The following is a 17,231-nucleotide window of genomic DNA, read 5'->3' on the forward strand; positions in this document are numbered from 1 at the left end:
AATAATGAAAAAATAAAACAAAAGTATTAGCAATAACAATAGTAAGTACTATATCTCTGTTTATTTGCAAAGTAAACATCTGAACCGATTCACTAAACGTTTTGAAATTTGATACGCAACTAATTGTTCAGTGAAAACAAAGGCTTGTTTATCGAGTAAAAACATTTTCTATAAGAGAAAATGTTAATTGTATGAAGCTTTATCCTTTTGACCCCAAAAGCGGATATTCTCAATAGTTAGAGCTGACTTGGACAAGCTTTTAGTATGTTAATCCAGAAGCGTCTTGCTTAAGAATGACTTTTGACTGAAAGTAATTGGATCGCAATGCAAGGAAATGAAGGCTTTAAGGGAAACCGTACTTGAAGGCGTCAATGTAATAAAGTAAATGAACATTTTGATGATAATCTTAAAAAAAGCTTTACAAATTATGTAAGTATTAGGCTAATTTTACTACTTTTCTTAGCTTTAGAAAATAAGTGGCAGTTTAAACCACACAGCACCTCCCCAATATTAAAAATACCAAAATAATTAAATAGTATACTAGATCAACCGTGTGTAATATAAAAAGAGTAATTAGTAATTACACCACAATTAAACAGCTAGTGTTTGATAAACAAACACTAGCTGTGCTCCACGGTTTTAGGTACCCGCAGTGCTCCGCTCCTGTTGGTCTTGGCGTGATGATAAGCCTTATAATGGGCTATGGTTCCCGAGATTAGCGCGTTCAAACAAACAAACTCTTCAGCTTTATAATATTAGTATAGATTCACAATTAAACACAACAAATATGAACCAAGCAGTCACAGACACGCGTAACTGCGTCAAATGTACACAGTAAACATTGACTCTACTTTATTTGTAACAGAAAATCAGATACATCGACAAACACCATTTTCTGCGGGAAGTGTCACTACAAATATGACCTACTTTTGAGACGGTTTCCATTACATGCTTTTGTATAATGTAGTTTTTGGTGTTTGTAATGATTTGGAAAAATCCCTACTACTTAATATATTTTATATTAATATTATTTAAGCGAAAGTAACTCTGTCTGTCTATCTGTTACGCTTTCACGCTTAAACATCTCAACCGATTTTGATGAAATTTGTCTGTGGACAATCTTTAGACCCTGAGAAAGAACATAGGCTACCTTTTATTGCGAAATATGTACCACGGGCGAAGCCGGGGCGGACCGCTAGTATAAAATAAAAGCAAAATATGGGGCGTTTGTGTTCGTAATAATTTGTAATTACAATTAAAAAGATTTTAAAGTGATTTAATGTTATTAAATTGTATATAAATATATAAATAAGTAATTTTTGAATTGTGTTTTATTAAACACTAGCTTACCGCCTGCGGCTTCTCCCGCTTTGTCTAAAACCTAATAAATTATATACTAAAACCTTTTTCCTACATTCCTCTTTATTATAAAAACCACATCAAATCCGTTGCGTAGTTTTAAAGATTTAAGCATACAAAGGGACATAGGGACAGAGAAAGGGACTTTGTTTTATACAATGTAGTGATAAGCTTTAAGCGTACACGGATTCGTATTGTATGTAGGTACATCTATCATAATTAAATTTTTGTATATATAACTCCTTAAATTGGACAATCCTTTTATTTAAGCCTAATGACTTATTTTATTACCATTATAATATAAAATAAAATTCTGCATGCAATTTTTAGAATTACACATAAATCATGTACAAAACTTTTGTAAAACTTTACGAATTTCCAAGTTACAGGGTCGAGAAGTCTCACAGATGTTCCGAGACAGAATATTATATACGTAAAGTATACGAATGTGTTTATTTATTACTTATTCACGATTCTAAATTGTTTATTCAAAAAAATATTTACACATAAAAATAACATTGAAATGGTGGTACGGAAAAGTAAATCGATGAAATATTTATTTATGTAAAAGATAAAATTTAGGTCATAGCGTGGTTCTAGACAATAGTTAAGGCGATAGCCTGTAAGAGAAGCTCAATACAAGCTTATGAATACATGAATACAGAGTCGCAAGAGATAATGGAGAATTTACACCAAACCCAGCTTAATTCATTTTTCAATAGGTGGACCAATGGAGATTTCATATTATAACGCTGGTCGATTGCTGATCATACTCGTTAATCGATTGAGTTCACAACCTAATTTGGTTAAAGACAGTAACGAAATTCTCTCCTCTTGTTGAAACTGCATTGAATATTTCAAAATTTTTAAAGAAATAAACGATTCACTTGTTCCATTTTTGTACATAAAAACTACTATCCACCCCGTTAAGTACATCATCTTCAAGTTGAATTGTGTGTGTTCGTTAAAAATCTTAACTACCTCTATAAAAGTTATGTATTGAAAAATAAAAACATTAATAACTACCTGCATTCAAGAATGCGTGGCTTCTTTGTCACGATAAGCTGCAGCTCTGCCCTCATAAGCCAAAAAGCGTCATCTCAAAAAAGTGAGACTCGAGAAAATTCATGTTTTAGTTTTTTTGATTTCGCGTCAACTTAGTAAAGTAGTTTTAAAATTATTCATTCATAATATTAGATAATCATACCCATATTTCTTATTGATATGTTTAAAAAACAGGAAAAATAAGTTTTTTTACCGCATTTTTGAGATACCGCTATTGGGCTTCGAATAATATGTTTATTAATATGAGTTACCGCTTTTAGTTATAGTGTGTTCATAGGAATTTTCATACAAATGTTTTTCTATACATTTTTGCTAAAAATCCATGTAAAAGATTAAAATAATTACAAAATTTAAAATTTTGAAAATCGGTATCTATGTCATAAATCAGTCAGAAGTAGGGAGCTCTCTCCGTTATATTTTGAAGGGATTTCAAAATATTGTCCTTCTTGGCTTGCGAAATTTTCTTCTTTGGAGGTGGAAGAGCATTCGTTTTTAAAATCGTGATCAGTTTGCTTTTTCCATATGCCCAACCTTGGTCCAACCCAATTTTGACAACAAATAAAGTCATTCTTTATATTATTTTTATCGTGTGTATCATCGTGCAAAAGAATTTCTTCACAAATTTATCAATAGTTGGCTACGCATTCAACAGATACCGCCAATAATCTTAGAAAATTTTGGCCAGCAATTATAAGAATATTTCTAAGCGATTCCACCGTAAGCGTAAATATACGGCCATTGTGTTTAAAAATAATGATATACCTCTCAGCTCCTTAGTAATATCGTATAAATTTGAGATATGCAATATTTTCTTAGTAGGTTTTAGGTGGTTTCTGGTTGAGATAGCGCCATGTAACTTCACTTAACACGTAGGGAATTTGTTAAGCTATCAGATGCAACAAAAATCAGAAATTGACATTTTTTTGAGATACCGCTTTTTGGCTTATGAGGGCAGAGCTGGTCCTGTGGTTTTTCTCTTTACCTATCCACGACCGAGGCTTCCTGAATCCTGATAGACATAGTATCTACACCCTTGTTTGCGCACGTAGCACGGTAGCACGCATTAATATGTTATACTATGACAATATCTTGCGTACCTGCAAACAAAGCAAAGTTTGGAATTCGTAACAACAATCAGCGGCTAAACTGTACATTATAGGGCGTAGAGTTGAGAGTCGTAATTTTTTTTATGGTTAGCTATTGTCCTATGGAACCTAAATCTGAAATTTCACACCAAGGAAACTTTTAGTTTTTGAGTTACGAATTTTTGAAAATCGTAAAATTACTATAGAAAGTTATTCCATCTTGTTTTTGTTACGCATAATATTTATTGTTTTGTCAATGTCAACCTGACACACAGTACCTGCTTAGTGTGATTCATTTCAAGTACAACATTTCTAACCATTAAGTAGAGTAATTAATTTTGTTTAACTTTTTACGAAAAAAAAAACGCTCCGAACTCGAAACAAGTTAGGTTAGGTTATGTTAGACTTTTTTTAAACAATCGAGCGGAGCGAGCGCAGCGAGCGGAGCGTCTCGAATTGTTTTACGTGAAATGAATAGCCAAATTTGACACTTAATTTATTTTGTTTAAGTTTTTACGAAAAAAAAAAACTCTCCGAACTCGAAACAAGTTAGGTTAGGTTATGTTAGACTTTTTTTAAACAATCGAGCGGAGCGAGCGCAGCGAGCGGAGCGTCTCGAATTGTTTTACGCCAAATTTGACATTGACAAAATAATAAATATGCGTAACAAAAACAAGATGGAGTAACTTTCTATAGTAATGTTCCGATTTTCAAAAATTCGTAACTCAAAAACTAAAAGTTTCCTTGGTGTGAAATTTCAGATTTGGGTTCCATAGGACAATAGCTAACCACAAAAAAATTGTCGACTCTCAACTCCACGCCCTATAATGTACAGTTTTACCCAATCAGCTCTGACTTGAAAAGATTACCTTGATGTTTGTTCTAGACCCGCGTTGTATACCTATTGGTACAATACGCGATAAAAGCCCCGTTCTGGCCATTGTATTACACACGTAATAAAGTACAGGCGTGGCGAGGGTTGGCCGTAAATCTTCGTAAACACTTGTTGAGAAACATCTGAATTCAGCGCTGTTTCTCTACGTGTTTGGATGTTTTGTTTTATGTAATTTTTCTGTTTTATTTCCGTAGTTGACGATCTTGATTACAGTTTAGAATGTGAAGCTTATTAGGTAATATTATATTCCTAACAGCCTGAATTAGCCACAGAGTAAATAGAAATAAAATACTATGAATGTAAAAAAAATACAAAATATGCAGTTAATCATTACCTAACTGTTAATGTACTGAACAATGAACATAGAGAATATAAATACAAGACAAATACCTACTATGATACTGAATTCAAATTTCAAATAATCGAACATTCATAGACAAAGGAATTGCCAGCTGCACTGAAAAAGAAAAAAAAAACTGAATAGAAAAATAGATGGAAATGTTTAGCTAATTTTTTATAGCATGAAATTTATGTTTAATTTATAAATTAACATAATAATATATCATCAAAATATATAATAATATACATAATTTATATATAATATTTAAAAATAAAATAACAGATTTTTTTTTCTTAAAGAAGTACTTGCACACTGGCCACAAAGAATTAAAAAAAACGTTGTTTTAGCGGGAAGATGTCTCTGGTGCCGCCCGGCGGGAACGACTCGCCGAGTCCTCGCCGCGCAGTCAGCCCACTTCTGGAGTCCCGGAGGCCACATTGCACCTTGGCTTGTGATTATTGTGCCGCCATATTGGAAGATAAGTTCAAGCGTAAGTTTTTAATGGTATTTGTTAGTTTAACGACTTTTACGTGGTTGTAGAGAATTGAAAATGTGAATAATTTCATTTTTCTTATTAATATTTAATTTTCCGTATTATGTAATTCAGTTTTAAATTTTTGATTCCATCAATAATTATGACTCATTATTTTTCATTTAATCATCATCGATAGTTAAATTTAAATTCTTTATTGTTATAAATTTCGAAATGCCAATCGAATACATAATATAATACATAAAATAAACTCAAAGTTGCATAAATTTAACATCTTTTTTCCTTAAGAACAGAATGCATACCTAGGTACTAAATTGAACATATTTTTACGTTAAAAAACGAATCTATACCAAACTTGATCCCACATCGTTAACCTGAGTTCTTACTGAAAAAAGCCCTATTTTACAATTCCAATTGCAGTGCTAGTGCAATTTAAATTCAAACGGAGAAATTTTTACCATTTCCACCTCTTTCGAGCGTGTATTTTTCAAGACATGTGACTGAAAAGCAATACGTATACATTACTGAACGGTTGGAATGCCTGCATGCACTTATATTTACCGATGCGAATATGTTTACGCTGTATATTTCGAATATAAAATATGTTTGATATTGTATTGATAGCTTAAGGTTTTGTTTTAAATAACAATTGGTGTAAAAATAAGGGATGTCTTTTGGTCACAATGATATCTATAGAAATTGAAAGGTTATTTTAAAACTTGTTTTGCTGTAGTGTGTATGGCATTTTCGAATATAGTTAAGTTTCTGAACGCATTTAGCTGAAATTGGGTAGGAACTTTGGTAGATATATTTATAAAAATATAACAATATTATGGTGTTAGTGTAACTTCAATATATTTTTAGATGATATTTTCACTCTTTCACATAATATACTCAATGTTATGTGACAATGTGAAAATATCCTGAATGAATTTTTATTTATTTTCTTTTATGTTATGTTTATTGATAAATTATTACTGTGCCAAAGTTTTTATGAGCAATTGCGGATCAATAGTTTATAACCCCGTTAATAATAAACTGTTATGTCGAGGGTCAAACCACATTCAAAGTTCGAGGCTTTGAGCAAAGACCAACAATTTCAACTGTCGTTTGCAACTTGTAACTTATCACCATTCTTCATATTTATGAAGCAAAACGTTATATTGCTGGAAAGACTATTTCAATATCAAGAATTACATCGCAATTTGACTTTCTGTAATAAACGTTTATATAGTTCTATATAACACGCACTGTAAAACACAATATTATAAATAATATGTTGTATCGTATCTAATACTCCCCATATAGTTTTCTCGTTTTATTTTTTTCTAGACCCATTTATGGCGAGATAATTACAGTTTTGATGGTCTCTTAACCATTTTTATAGCTACAATTTAAACATGAGTATTATAAGTATTACCTATATGTCCAATTTTAATATCAATAGGTAATGCAGAGATGCGCAATCGTGGTACATCACCATTATCAGTGTCACCTCGACAGTCGTTAACTGGTGAACCACCTTGGACATTGCCTGATGATGACCGACCTGACTTCTCTGCGCTCAAGGAAAACATTCATAGGATCAATAAGTGAGTATTTTAATGTTTCTTATGTTATTAAGATTATGAATGTGTTTGGGTTGTTTCGATGAAAACAAATGTTGTAATTTTGATGCACTTTAGTTCTCTTTGAAGTGTGAAAATCTTGGAGGAAATTATTAAGCACACGCTATCAGTGGATTAAAATTTCAACTACCCACCAATAATTTAGATTTTAGAAGAACAGTAACTGAAGGTTCTTATTCACAAATAGATTTATTAAATCGAATAATAGATATTATCTTAAGAGAAAAAATTAGTTACAAACTGTACAATACTTTATTAATGTGATAGATAAATTTTATAATTATTCAAAAGATTATTATGAAAACCTATATACTTTAAAACTACTAGTATTAACAGGGACTGCGAAACATCGACTCGCCTGGACATGCTATTAACTCAAGTGGAACAATACGCGAACAATCTAGAAGCTCTCGTGGAAGAAAGAACATCCGATTATTTGGAGGAAAAGAGGAAATGCGAGGAATTGCTCTATCAGTTACTACCAAAGTAAGTACTTTTGTACTATAAGTAATATAAGCTATTTTGACATCTTCTATTTTACAGACTTGTGTCTCAGTAGACGTATTATAAAGTTAGTTTCTTCTTTACATAAATAAGATGCATAAAACAACTTTATATAAGTATTTTGTAGAAATGTAAAGTCTTCTTTTTTAAAATATTTTTAATACTGTATTCAGTATATTCTTTCTTAAATTTGATTCCACTATCTACAGTCAAATGTACTTCTTCAACATTCATTTAATTTTCATATGAAGCTTTTTGGTTTTCCTCTTAAATTAGGACCATTGAGTCAAGAAGACTAATTACGTCGAGAAAAATAAGGGTCTGTAGCTACTTAAGGCTCTTTTGGAAACTTCGGTTAATCTAGCTTACCAGTGATTAAATGTGCATTACGTTTTAAGAAGTTTAATTAGGTTTGGCGACTGTATACATAGTTTAATATAAAAGAACTGTTCGATATAAATACAAAATGGTATAGTAAAAGAATTGTAAACACTGCTAGTTCTTTTCCTACATTTAGCTAATTAATAAGTATTCCTGTGAAATATGGCAATTAAAATATACACTTTCAAAGAACCTCAATAGAGAGAAGTAAAGAGCAAATAGAATAAAACAATTTTTACATTTAAAATAAACAGTCTTGCGAAGTCAAAGTTAAATTTCCTGCTACTTGTAAATGACTCCTTGCAGTTTTTGCATCTAAAGTATATTTTAAAAGTAATTTTTTTTATTTTATATAACTTTTACGAGGATAGATACAAAATAAGGTATAAAAAATCGTAGAAAAAAGTAGGTACTTCTATTTCAGTATTTCTGGAAACATTCCACTAGGAGTCATAAATTTCATGAGCTCTATGATTCGTTTATTGGAGTTTCCCATGGGACAGGAAAACTAGAAAAGTTAGGTCTATATAAAAACACCTTGGATTATACACGTGTTGATTGTAATGTATACATATATAAAACGAGTTTTCTCAATAAATATCTATTCTATAGTACACTACATCCGGAGAATTATAAAAGTAATTTATAACGTAGGTACGAGGTTATATCTCCCGGCGGTCCTATTTGGTAACGAGTAACCATCCATACAATTGATATATTTCCACATTTTTACAAGAAAATCACGAAATGTTTATACAAAATTTAATCTGTTTTGAATTACGATTTGTTTAAAACCTGTTATTTAGTCATGCTGTAATTTAAACTTGAAAAAGGGATTAACGAAAACTGTATAGAAATAATACTAAGGACACACAATCAAATCTAATCAAATCAAATGTATAATATAATACTTTCTTCGCACAGAATTTCATGAGGCAGTATATAGTTTTATGATCAGGTAAGGATAAAAATGTAGTAAACGTAGTAAGACCATAAATCTTCTTGGAATATCGCCATTTATCCCAAGAAAAATTCCTTTCCTAAAAAGGTTCTAATAAACTCCCCGGTCTATTTTAGCGGTATTGTAACAAATTGTGGTATACATAATATTGTACATACGTTGTTATAAGTTGAGCGTAATAATCTGGAGGTTTTAGACTTGAGCCCCTGTTGACGTAGAGGGCAATAAAATTGGAATAATATGACAGCGGATGTGAAATATACGGTCTATTGCGTACTCTCTGAGGGACACTTTACGAGAGTATGGGATAGGTACATTTCACATTTGTCTAAATACTGTCTAAATAGTTGTACTGTATAGATATTCTTAAATATTTCTGTAAGTAATTGTTATTTTCGTATCTCAAATAACTTGCAAATGTTTGTTACATTGCGATAGAGCTTCTATAAGCAGCAAATTTGTTTGTTGAATAGAGGAAACATACAGTCAAGTATTTTTTTATCATCTGCATTATTTGCCACCGTGGCATTCATATTGAAATCATAAGTAAATAGATTAATAGATCAACAATGTATTCGTATAAAAGGTGATGAAGACTTTGGCGGGTCTTAAATCGTACATAATCTTTGCCACTAGATCCGTCGTCACAGAAAAATAATTTAATAATGTACCTATAAATTGCACAAAGCAAAGAAGACTTTGACGAGTCTAAAATCTTACATAATCTTTGTCAGATCCGTAGCATCACAACTAATAATGGGCCAGCCAGTGATGGCAGAAACGTACGACCAAGTGACGATCTACTTCAGCGATATAATTGGTTTCACGCAACTGTCAGCCGAATCTACCCCACTCGAGGTCGTTGACCTACTGAACGATCTGTACACTAGCTTCGACTCTATCATCGAGAATTTCGATGTTTATAAGGTAAGGAATTTTGTAGTTTAGTTTCTCTGTAAAAATAATATTGATGGTACGATTTTCAATTTTATTGATTCATATTATATTTATTGCATTAAAATGTTATTATAATTATTATGTGGATTTAAGTAATATTTGTACGTCTTATCTTTACAACTTTTGACATTATCTTAACTATTAATTCTAATAGTAGCTAGCAGTGGTAGCAACACAATTCTATCAGTTTTTGATGTTAGACCCTGCATGGTTAAATAGAATGGTCTAAATACAACCCATTCTAAATATTCGAAAACATTTTATTGAATGTTTCTTTCTGAATTCTCTCGAATGTTTAAACCCAGTTTTTGTAAGGGATTGAATCTTATTTGAAAAACCAATCTCGCTCATCGCAACCGCCTTATTACGTACACGAGGGTTCCAATCCTTTAACAACATTGTCATTAATGGTTTTTCTATCTATATACATATAGGTATACGTATTTTTGCAAAATGAATTAATGAATTTATTTTCCAAGAACCTTTTGCGTAGGTAGTACGTGGTATTTTATTTTGAACAGACGGGTCAAAGTAATATAATACATAATTAATTTGTTCCATCCGATCATATATGTATAATATGATCATATTATTGTATTGCCTTATGTTTCTAGTTACCAAAAATCTCTCGCTTTCACAAATATTCTGGTACCTTCTTAGTACAGTGAACAAAAGATTATTTAGAATTTAAAAACAATATCTTTGTTCATAAAACACTTTTTATTAGGTGGAAACAATAGGCGACGCATACATGGTAGTATCAGGGCTTCCCATGCGTAACGGCAACAGACACGCCGCAGAAATCGCGCGCATGTCGATAGCTTTGCTCAACGCGGTGCGACTCAAGACCGTGCCGCACAGACCCGGCGAGAGACTGTTGTTAAGGATCGGCATGCATACAGGTAATGTTGTTGGGGAGGCATGCATACAGGTAATGTTGGGTAGGCATGCATACAGGTAATGTTGGGGAGGCATGCATACAGGTAATGTTGGGGATTCATGCATACAGGTAATGTCGGGGAGGCATGCATACAGGTAATGTCGGGGAGGCATGGATACAGGTAATGTTGGGGAGGCATGCATACAGGTAATGTTGGGGAGGCATGCATAAAGGTAATGATGTTGGGGAGGCATGCATACGGGTAATATTTGGGGAGGCATGTGTACAGGAAATGTTGTTGGGGATGCATACAGGTAATGTTGGGGAGGCATGCATACAGGTAATGCTGTGGAGGCATGCATACAGGTAATGTTGTTGGAGATATGCACGCATACATGCATATTGAATGTTAGGTACCAACAAGTATTTCTACAAAAAAATAGTTATTTATGAAACATGGTAATATCGTATAAAATCAACGTGGTTTTCTATGAAAATATAAATGCGAAGTTTAATTAGTTACCTGTTTGATAGTGTTTTATTTCAAAATGAGATTGCTCAATACGAAGATAATTAAAACGAATTCCACTTGATCTAAATCCTACTATTTAAAGTTTAAGATAACGACTACTAAGTTTCTATCACTACCACATTTCTATTTCTAGTATAATAACTTTTGAGTTTACAAGATTAAATTTTTTCTAGGACCTTGCGTGGCCGGTGTTGTTGGTCTTAAGATGCCCAGATATTGTCTCTTCGGAGATACAGTTAACACTGCATCTAGAATGGAATCTCATGGTGAAGCTCTGAAAATACACGTTAGCCCCAAAACTAAAGAAGTACTGGATTTGTACGACTGTTTCGATCTGGCTTGTAGAGGAGAAATTACTATGAAGGTAAATATTAACCCTGTCATTCATAATTCACGTAAATCAAAGTCATAACTCGTTGACCTTTCTTACAGTGTATAAAATTAGATTTCCAAGAAACAATTTGCGCTATTTACGGATGATTGAATTTTGTCCTGATTATTATACGTAAGGTTAAAAATAGCGAGATTAAGCAAAGCCGATTAATATTTAATGATATAAACTTGATTATAAATTAATCGATATATATTTAAATATGTTGAATTGCTCCTTCAAAAGTGGGCTAGTTTAAAATGTTGTTTTTATTTCCACATCACAGGGTAAAGGCAAAATGACAACATATTGGCTGCTCGGCGAAAAAGGGCAAAACGAGGCACAATACCAAGAAACTTGTAACGAAAATATTAATGTTAACCCTAGTATAACATTTCAAGGTCCAGACAGTCCAGCTTCACATTCCCTCACACACAGCGACAGTCCCAAAAGAAACGGAACCAAAGATACCAATATTATGACCTTAGCAGAAATATCCAATGAACGAGATCGTATTAAACATGAAATAGCCACTTTTGTTGCTAAAGATCTCATCAACAATATAGACAGCGCTGTTAGAGAAATAAAACTATCTCAAAGCGCTACTTTTAATACATTACCTACTAACAAACTGTGTAATGGTAACGGCAAAGAAATAATAACCCCGACTTATGATAAAGAATTAGTCATAAATAAAGGAAAAGTACGTGATGTTGTTAATCGATTTAACAACACAATTAATAATACGAACGACGTTAAAAACATAAAACCAAAGATAGAAAAGTAATGTGGTAACGGTCTAAATATTGTTTGTGTTAATATATTATATTGATGTTGAATAAAATAAAGTTTTAATATACCGTAGTGCAAAGCACCTACTCTAGTCAATATTAGGTTAAATCCAGAGTTAGTTTATTTGTGGGTGACCAACCTGCTCCGAATTTTAATTAGTAACTAGGTTATGCTGACGAATATATACCAGATAATATATTTATTGGTAAGGAAACCGCGAAAACGGTGGATCAGAAAGTCGTAGTGAGATGTGTAATATAAGATTTAGGAAATACTATTGTATTTACTAGACCCCGTAGTATTTTTACTGACCTTTTTATATTCCCTTACCTTTGTAACGTATTGAATTTCTAAATGTTGTATAAATATTGAAATCTATATGTCTATAAGCTTTAAAGTGCTTTTCTAGTCAATGAGCTCAAGTCCTAAATACTCTAAATTATTTATTGAATCTATACGAGTTGTTAATTTTTGTAAATATTTATTTTTAATTTAAAAAGGCCAGTAAGCATTTGTGTTTTATATGTGTTTACACTTGTAGATATATTTAAAAATAACACCGTAGATGAAAAATGCAATGGAATTCGGATTTTAGTATGATAAGAATCTATGTAGTAGGTAGTAGATGTTTTATAATAATAAAGAATAGTTTGGAAAATCCAAAAGTGCACGCCTCATAATCTCATCCTTTACAATAAAATTGATTATTTATAAAGAGTACGTGACTATAAATATAAAAATGAAATAAAATAAAACATTTGGAAAAGTAAAGAAAGCGGTACCGTAATAATTGAGCTATTTTTCTTGTGGCCCCACCTAGATGTGAAACTGCGCAGGTTTAAGGGACTGACTACCAACTTATTTTTTTAAACCTTGGCTTATAGTATAAAGAATCGAGTTTATAATGGTGAATTTTGAGTACACTATAAAAAAAAAAATAGTCGATATTTTTTTTGTTTATTTAATAACAATTAAACCACATCGAATCAGACCCTGAAAAATGAAAGGGTTCTATTCCTGAGCATACTCAAGCGTAAGAGAAAAAAAAAGACTCGATTAGTAAAGTATTTCGGTCGCTATCGTGTTAACAAGAAAAAGGATCCGCACATACAGACACACGGACGTCCAAGACAGAACTTTTTTAAACTGTTTTTTAACTAGTTTAAATAACAAAAATGACATCAAAAATATCATGAACGTTAAAAATAGTGTTTTTTCTTAATATGTGTGTGTATGTATTATCTTACAAGTGCAATGTATGATACATAAAGACATTTTAAGTTTGAAAAATCAGATGTTTTGCGCGAAGTGACAGTAGTACCCACCTCAACGCTTCGCTTATGAGGCGTGCAATATATGAAAGATTTAATTTATATTACGTTGATCTGTATCATATTATTATTTGTATGTAAATGATCGGTAAAAGTTGTATGTAATTATTTGAAGTTCCTTTGTGTCAAGCACAACATTTCGCGTCACAAATGTATTATAAAATAAATAAATATAATATGAACAAAGGGCTGATTTTATTTTTATGTTCCTTGTTAAACTGTTCCCTTTTTTGCAGAATATATCTGTCACAGTCAATAAGGATTTTGACCGACGTCCTTATATAATAATAATAATATTATATATTTCTGGGATGTACAATGAACAACGTGGGTAGTAAAATTGTTCGTATTTATTTATTTCCTGTGAAGTTGAAAACTTTGTGCGATTCCATAGTATTTAAGCATAAATAATTCACGGAAAAGTTTGACAATATAAGTTGGACAATTTTATCGCCAAAAAATTAGTTATCTATAAATTTCATAATTCAAGGATAATTCATTCGATTTAAAATTATTATAGAAGTCCTAACGTTACTTTCCATCTTCAAACTTAACACATTGACTGCCAGAGTAATAATGACGAAAATCACAAAAATAAATTTTAGTGCCAATTGATGTATAACATCAATTGGCACTAAAATTTTTCTAGATGTATTATATAGAATGGTCTAGATATATTATATAGAATTAAATTTTGGGTTCAATCGGACGCAGGGTTCCGTAGAAAATTAAAAAAAACTTCACGAGGTCACCGGTGCCCTACATGGCGCACAGAAATAATTTAAGTTGATTTCTGTTACCAGGCGCCGTGCGGTCACCTCTCCGGGCCTAAGCTCCGGGCACCCGCGCACCTCAGTCAAAGACAAAAAGATTAATTAAATTACCCGTCGATTTAACTACTCGTTTTATTTTTCTTGTTATTGTAATGCATTCACAACCATTTTTAAATAAATACGTTTGAATTAAGAAAAAAAATTATGTTCTGGGCATTTTCACGTTATTGAAGGTTTACCTTCACTAATTCAAAATATTCTTACGTTACATAGAAACCATGCGAAAGTATTACACCTGAGCGCCATTCCGGTCACTTTATAATAAGAAATCTACGGAAAAAGCGTCCTACGGCGCGTAAATCATCTCTGAAAACAGGTTTACCGTGAGGTCACCGGTGTCCTACGCGGCTCCTTCATACATGTCCGCTTCCGGTCACCGGACAAAAAAAATAAAATAAAAGAACATGCACCCTTTTTTATCACTGAAATTCAGTCACACGGTATAAATTAAAAATTACTTACACAATATTATTTAAAACAAATACCATATTTTCATTTTACAATACAAAGATATCCTCTAGAGACGATCTCACAAAGTAAATATGTAAATATTTATGCAGTTGTGTAGCGAACGGCTATATGATATATTCAGAGTAGGAATATATTCAGAAAAGCCGCGAGATGTTTTATTAATGTACAAAAATGTAAAAGAAGTCTTCCTTTTAATTCTACACGTGCTTTTACTCGTGTAAATGCGTTTCAAACTGTCTAGACGAGTAAAGTAACGATTTTATGACATAAATTTTATTGTTTAAGCGCAATGGGTGACATTTTATGGAATACTGCAACTGCAAGGGAATAAATATAAACGCTGTATAGTGGAGCAGACAAGACGAGCTTACAAAAACCATCGATTTTCAAATTGATCTGCATGGGAATTAATTAATTAAAAGTAATTACACAGTCTGGGTGAATACACCGGCCGCGGCATGTCAAATCACAGGTTTACGAACATAATAATAAAATTTTTCTTATTTCCTACTCATACAAAGATAACGTGTTGGATTATGTTAAAGTGGTAAGTAACTATTTACCTGGAACATATTACCTAAAATAAGGAATAATCAAAAGTCTAGCAGAGTAATTACTAATTAGTATCGATTCAATATTACCATCATTAACTTTAACATTAACTTTTACTTCACACATAAAAATAATAAATCTTGGGTTTCGTAGTGTCGCAAGAATCGGAAGTCATTTATTTCCGATCATTTGTTACAGACGTCGAAGAAAATATAAATGAAGATTGCTGGAAACGAGCTTATCTAGATCTGGATAAGCAGTTGATAGTTGTAGAATTTTCATCATCATCAACAGCCCGTTCCCACTGCTGTGACACAGGTCTCCTATGTAGGTTAATAGCGTTTTAATGTAGATAAATTAGTAAATCTTGAAACCTAATTATAGTATATGGAAAATTATTATTCTATTAAATAGTTGCAACCAAAACAAATATTAAAGATTTCTATTCTGTAGATCTACACGTGTTATCACCAGTTAAAATACATTACGATATGAACGTAAATTTTATTAATATACACAGACATAAATCAAAGGCCAAATTATTTACGTATAAATTATAAGACTGTTGATTTCAATGGTTTATCTAATATCAATAATTAGTTTAATTATGTTTTATGGTTTCCATGAACTTGTTAAAGCAACGTTTTCAGGAAAACTTAGTAAGAACTTAAATAATTATAATATGGATTATGGATAACAATCAATAGTTTGGTTTAATTACTGGTCTCAAATAACTACAGAATATCCACACATCAAGAAGGTTGTGAACTTTACATTTGGATCTAAATGTGTAGGCGGGTATAAATTGCACCAAATAATAAAACAACAATAATTATAGAATAAAAAACTTTCCTACATATCAATAAAATTAAAACCTGTTAATCTCTCTGAATTCATTCAGCTAATATAAAGATGTTAACTGTGATATATACCTATTATGTATAAAATGCACAAAACTCGGAGGATGAATTTATGTTAAAAACTGATAATAGTACATACTACTTACATAGATTCTGGTCTGAAATAACGCACAAGAAAGATACATACAATTTATTGGAATACCACGCCAGTTGAACTCATACTGCTCTATAATATAAAATAATATCATTTCATAATTAATGTATTCTTATAGATACTAATAACTAACCAAAACCAACGTTAGAAACCAGAACATCTTTATGTAGAGAAGCCGGGGCGGACCGCTAGTTTTTTATATAATTGAAACATACTTTTCCGTATAGGAACATAATTTATATTCTGATTGAATTTCCAAGATCAATTTTATTTTCATCTCGGAACTCTTGATTGTAACTAACGTTCATCATTGGATCAAAGGTCTGAACTTCTAAGAACCTACGGTATGTGATAGTTGAATTCAAGGAAGACATAAAATGTTAGGTCTAAACAAATAATTTATAAAGGCTATCACAAATCCTTAGCTAGTGATTTGTGCATTGTATACAATGTAAGAAACAGCTTGTTTAAATTTGTTATATTGTAAATTGGTAAAAATAATTTATTTTTCAAATTCCTCTAGTGAAATTAAATTTTCGAATAATTATTGAAATTAATTATTTTATCAAGAAATTGGTAAGTTTTTTAATATTATCCAGTATGTACAGCTAATATTTGATTTTTGAGTTGCAGAAGTGCCGTCCGAATTAAGATAAATCCATAGAAAATTCTACAAAGAAACTACACACACAAAGTACAGAATAACAATTTTGCTACCAATACGTCGCATTTCATCGTGATAGGTAGGTATTCATTTTTGTCTCACACCTTGTACTATCAAAGACTCA

At 31.7% G+C, this 17,231-nt stretch overlaps 1 protein-coding gene across 1 annotated transcript in view; it reads left to right on the plus strand.

Moving 5' to 3' along the window:
* LOC123700895 (atrial natriuretic peptide receptor 2-like) overlaps positions 1-12,884 on the plus strand; it is a 45,438-nt gene extending 32,554 nt beyond the window's left edge. Inside the window, exons 2-8 of the mRNA XM_045648262.1 lie at positions 5,092-5,234; positions 6,685-6,829; positions 7,202-7,351; positions 9,446-9,638; positions 10,396-10,570; positions 11,254-11,444; positions 11,737-12,884. Of these exons, the coding sequence (XP_045504218.1) occupies positions 5,099-5,234; positions 6,685-6,829; positions 7,202-7,351; positions 9,446-9,638; positions 10,396-10,570; positions 11,254-11,444; positions 11,737-12,237 (1,491 nt within the window). The 5' untranslated portion in view covers positions 5,092-5,098 and the 3' untranslated portion in view covers positions 12,238-12,884. The remainder of the gene's footprint in view (positions 1-5,091; positions 5,235-6,684; positions 6,830-7,201; positions 7,352-9,445; positions 9,639-10,395; positions 10,571-11,253; positions 11,445-11,736) is intronic.
* The last annotated feature ends 4,347 nt before the right edge of the window (positions 12,885-17,231 follow it).

The sequence above is a fragment of the Colias croceus genome, chromosome 20 (genome assembly GCF_905220415.1).
Source record: "Colias croceus chromosome 20, ilColCroc2.1".
Classification (NCBI taxonomy): Eukaryota; Metazoa; Arthropoda; class Insecta; order Lepidoptera; family Pieridae; genus Colias; species Colias croceus.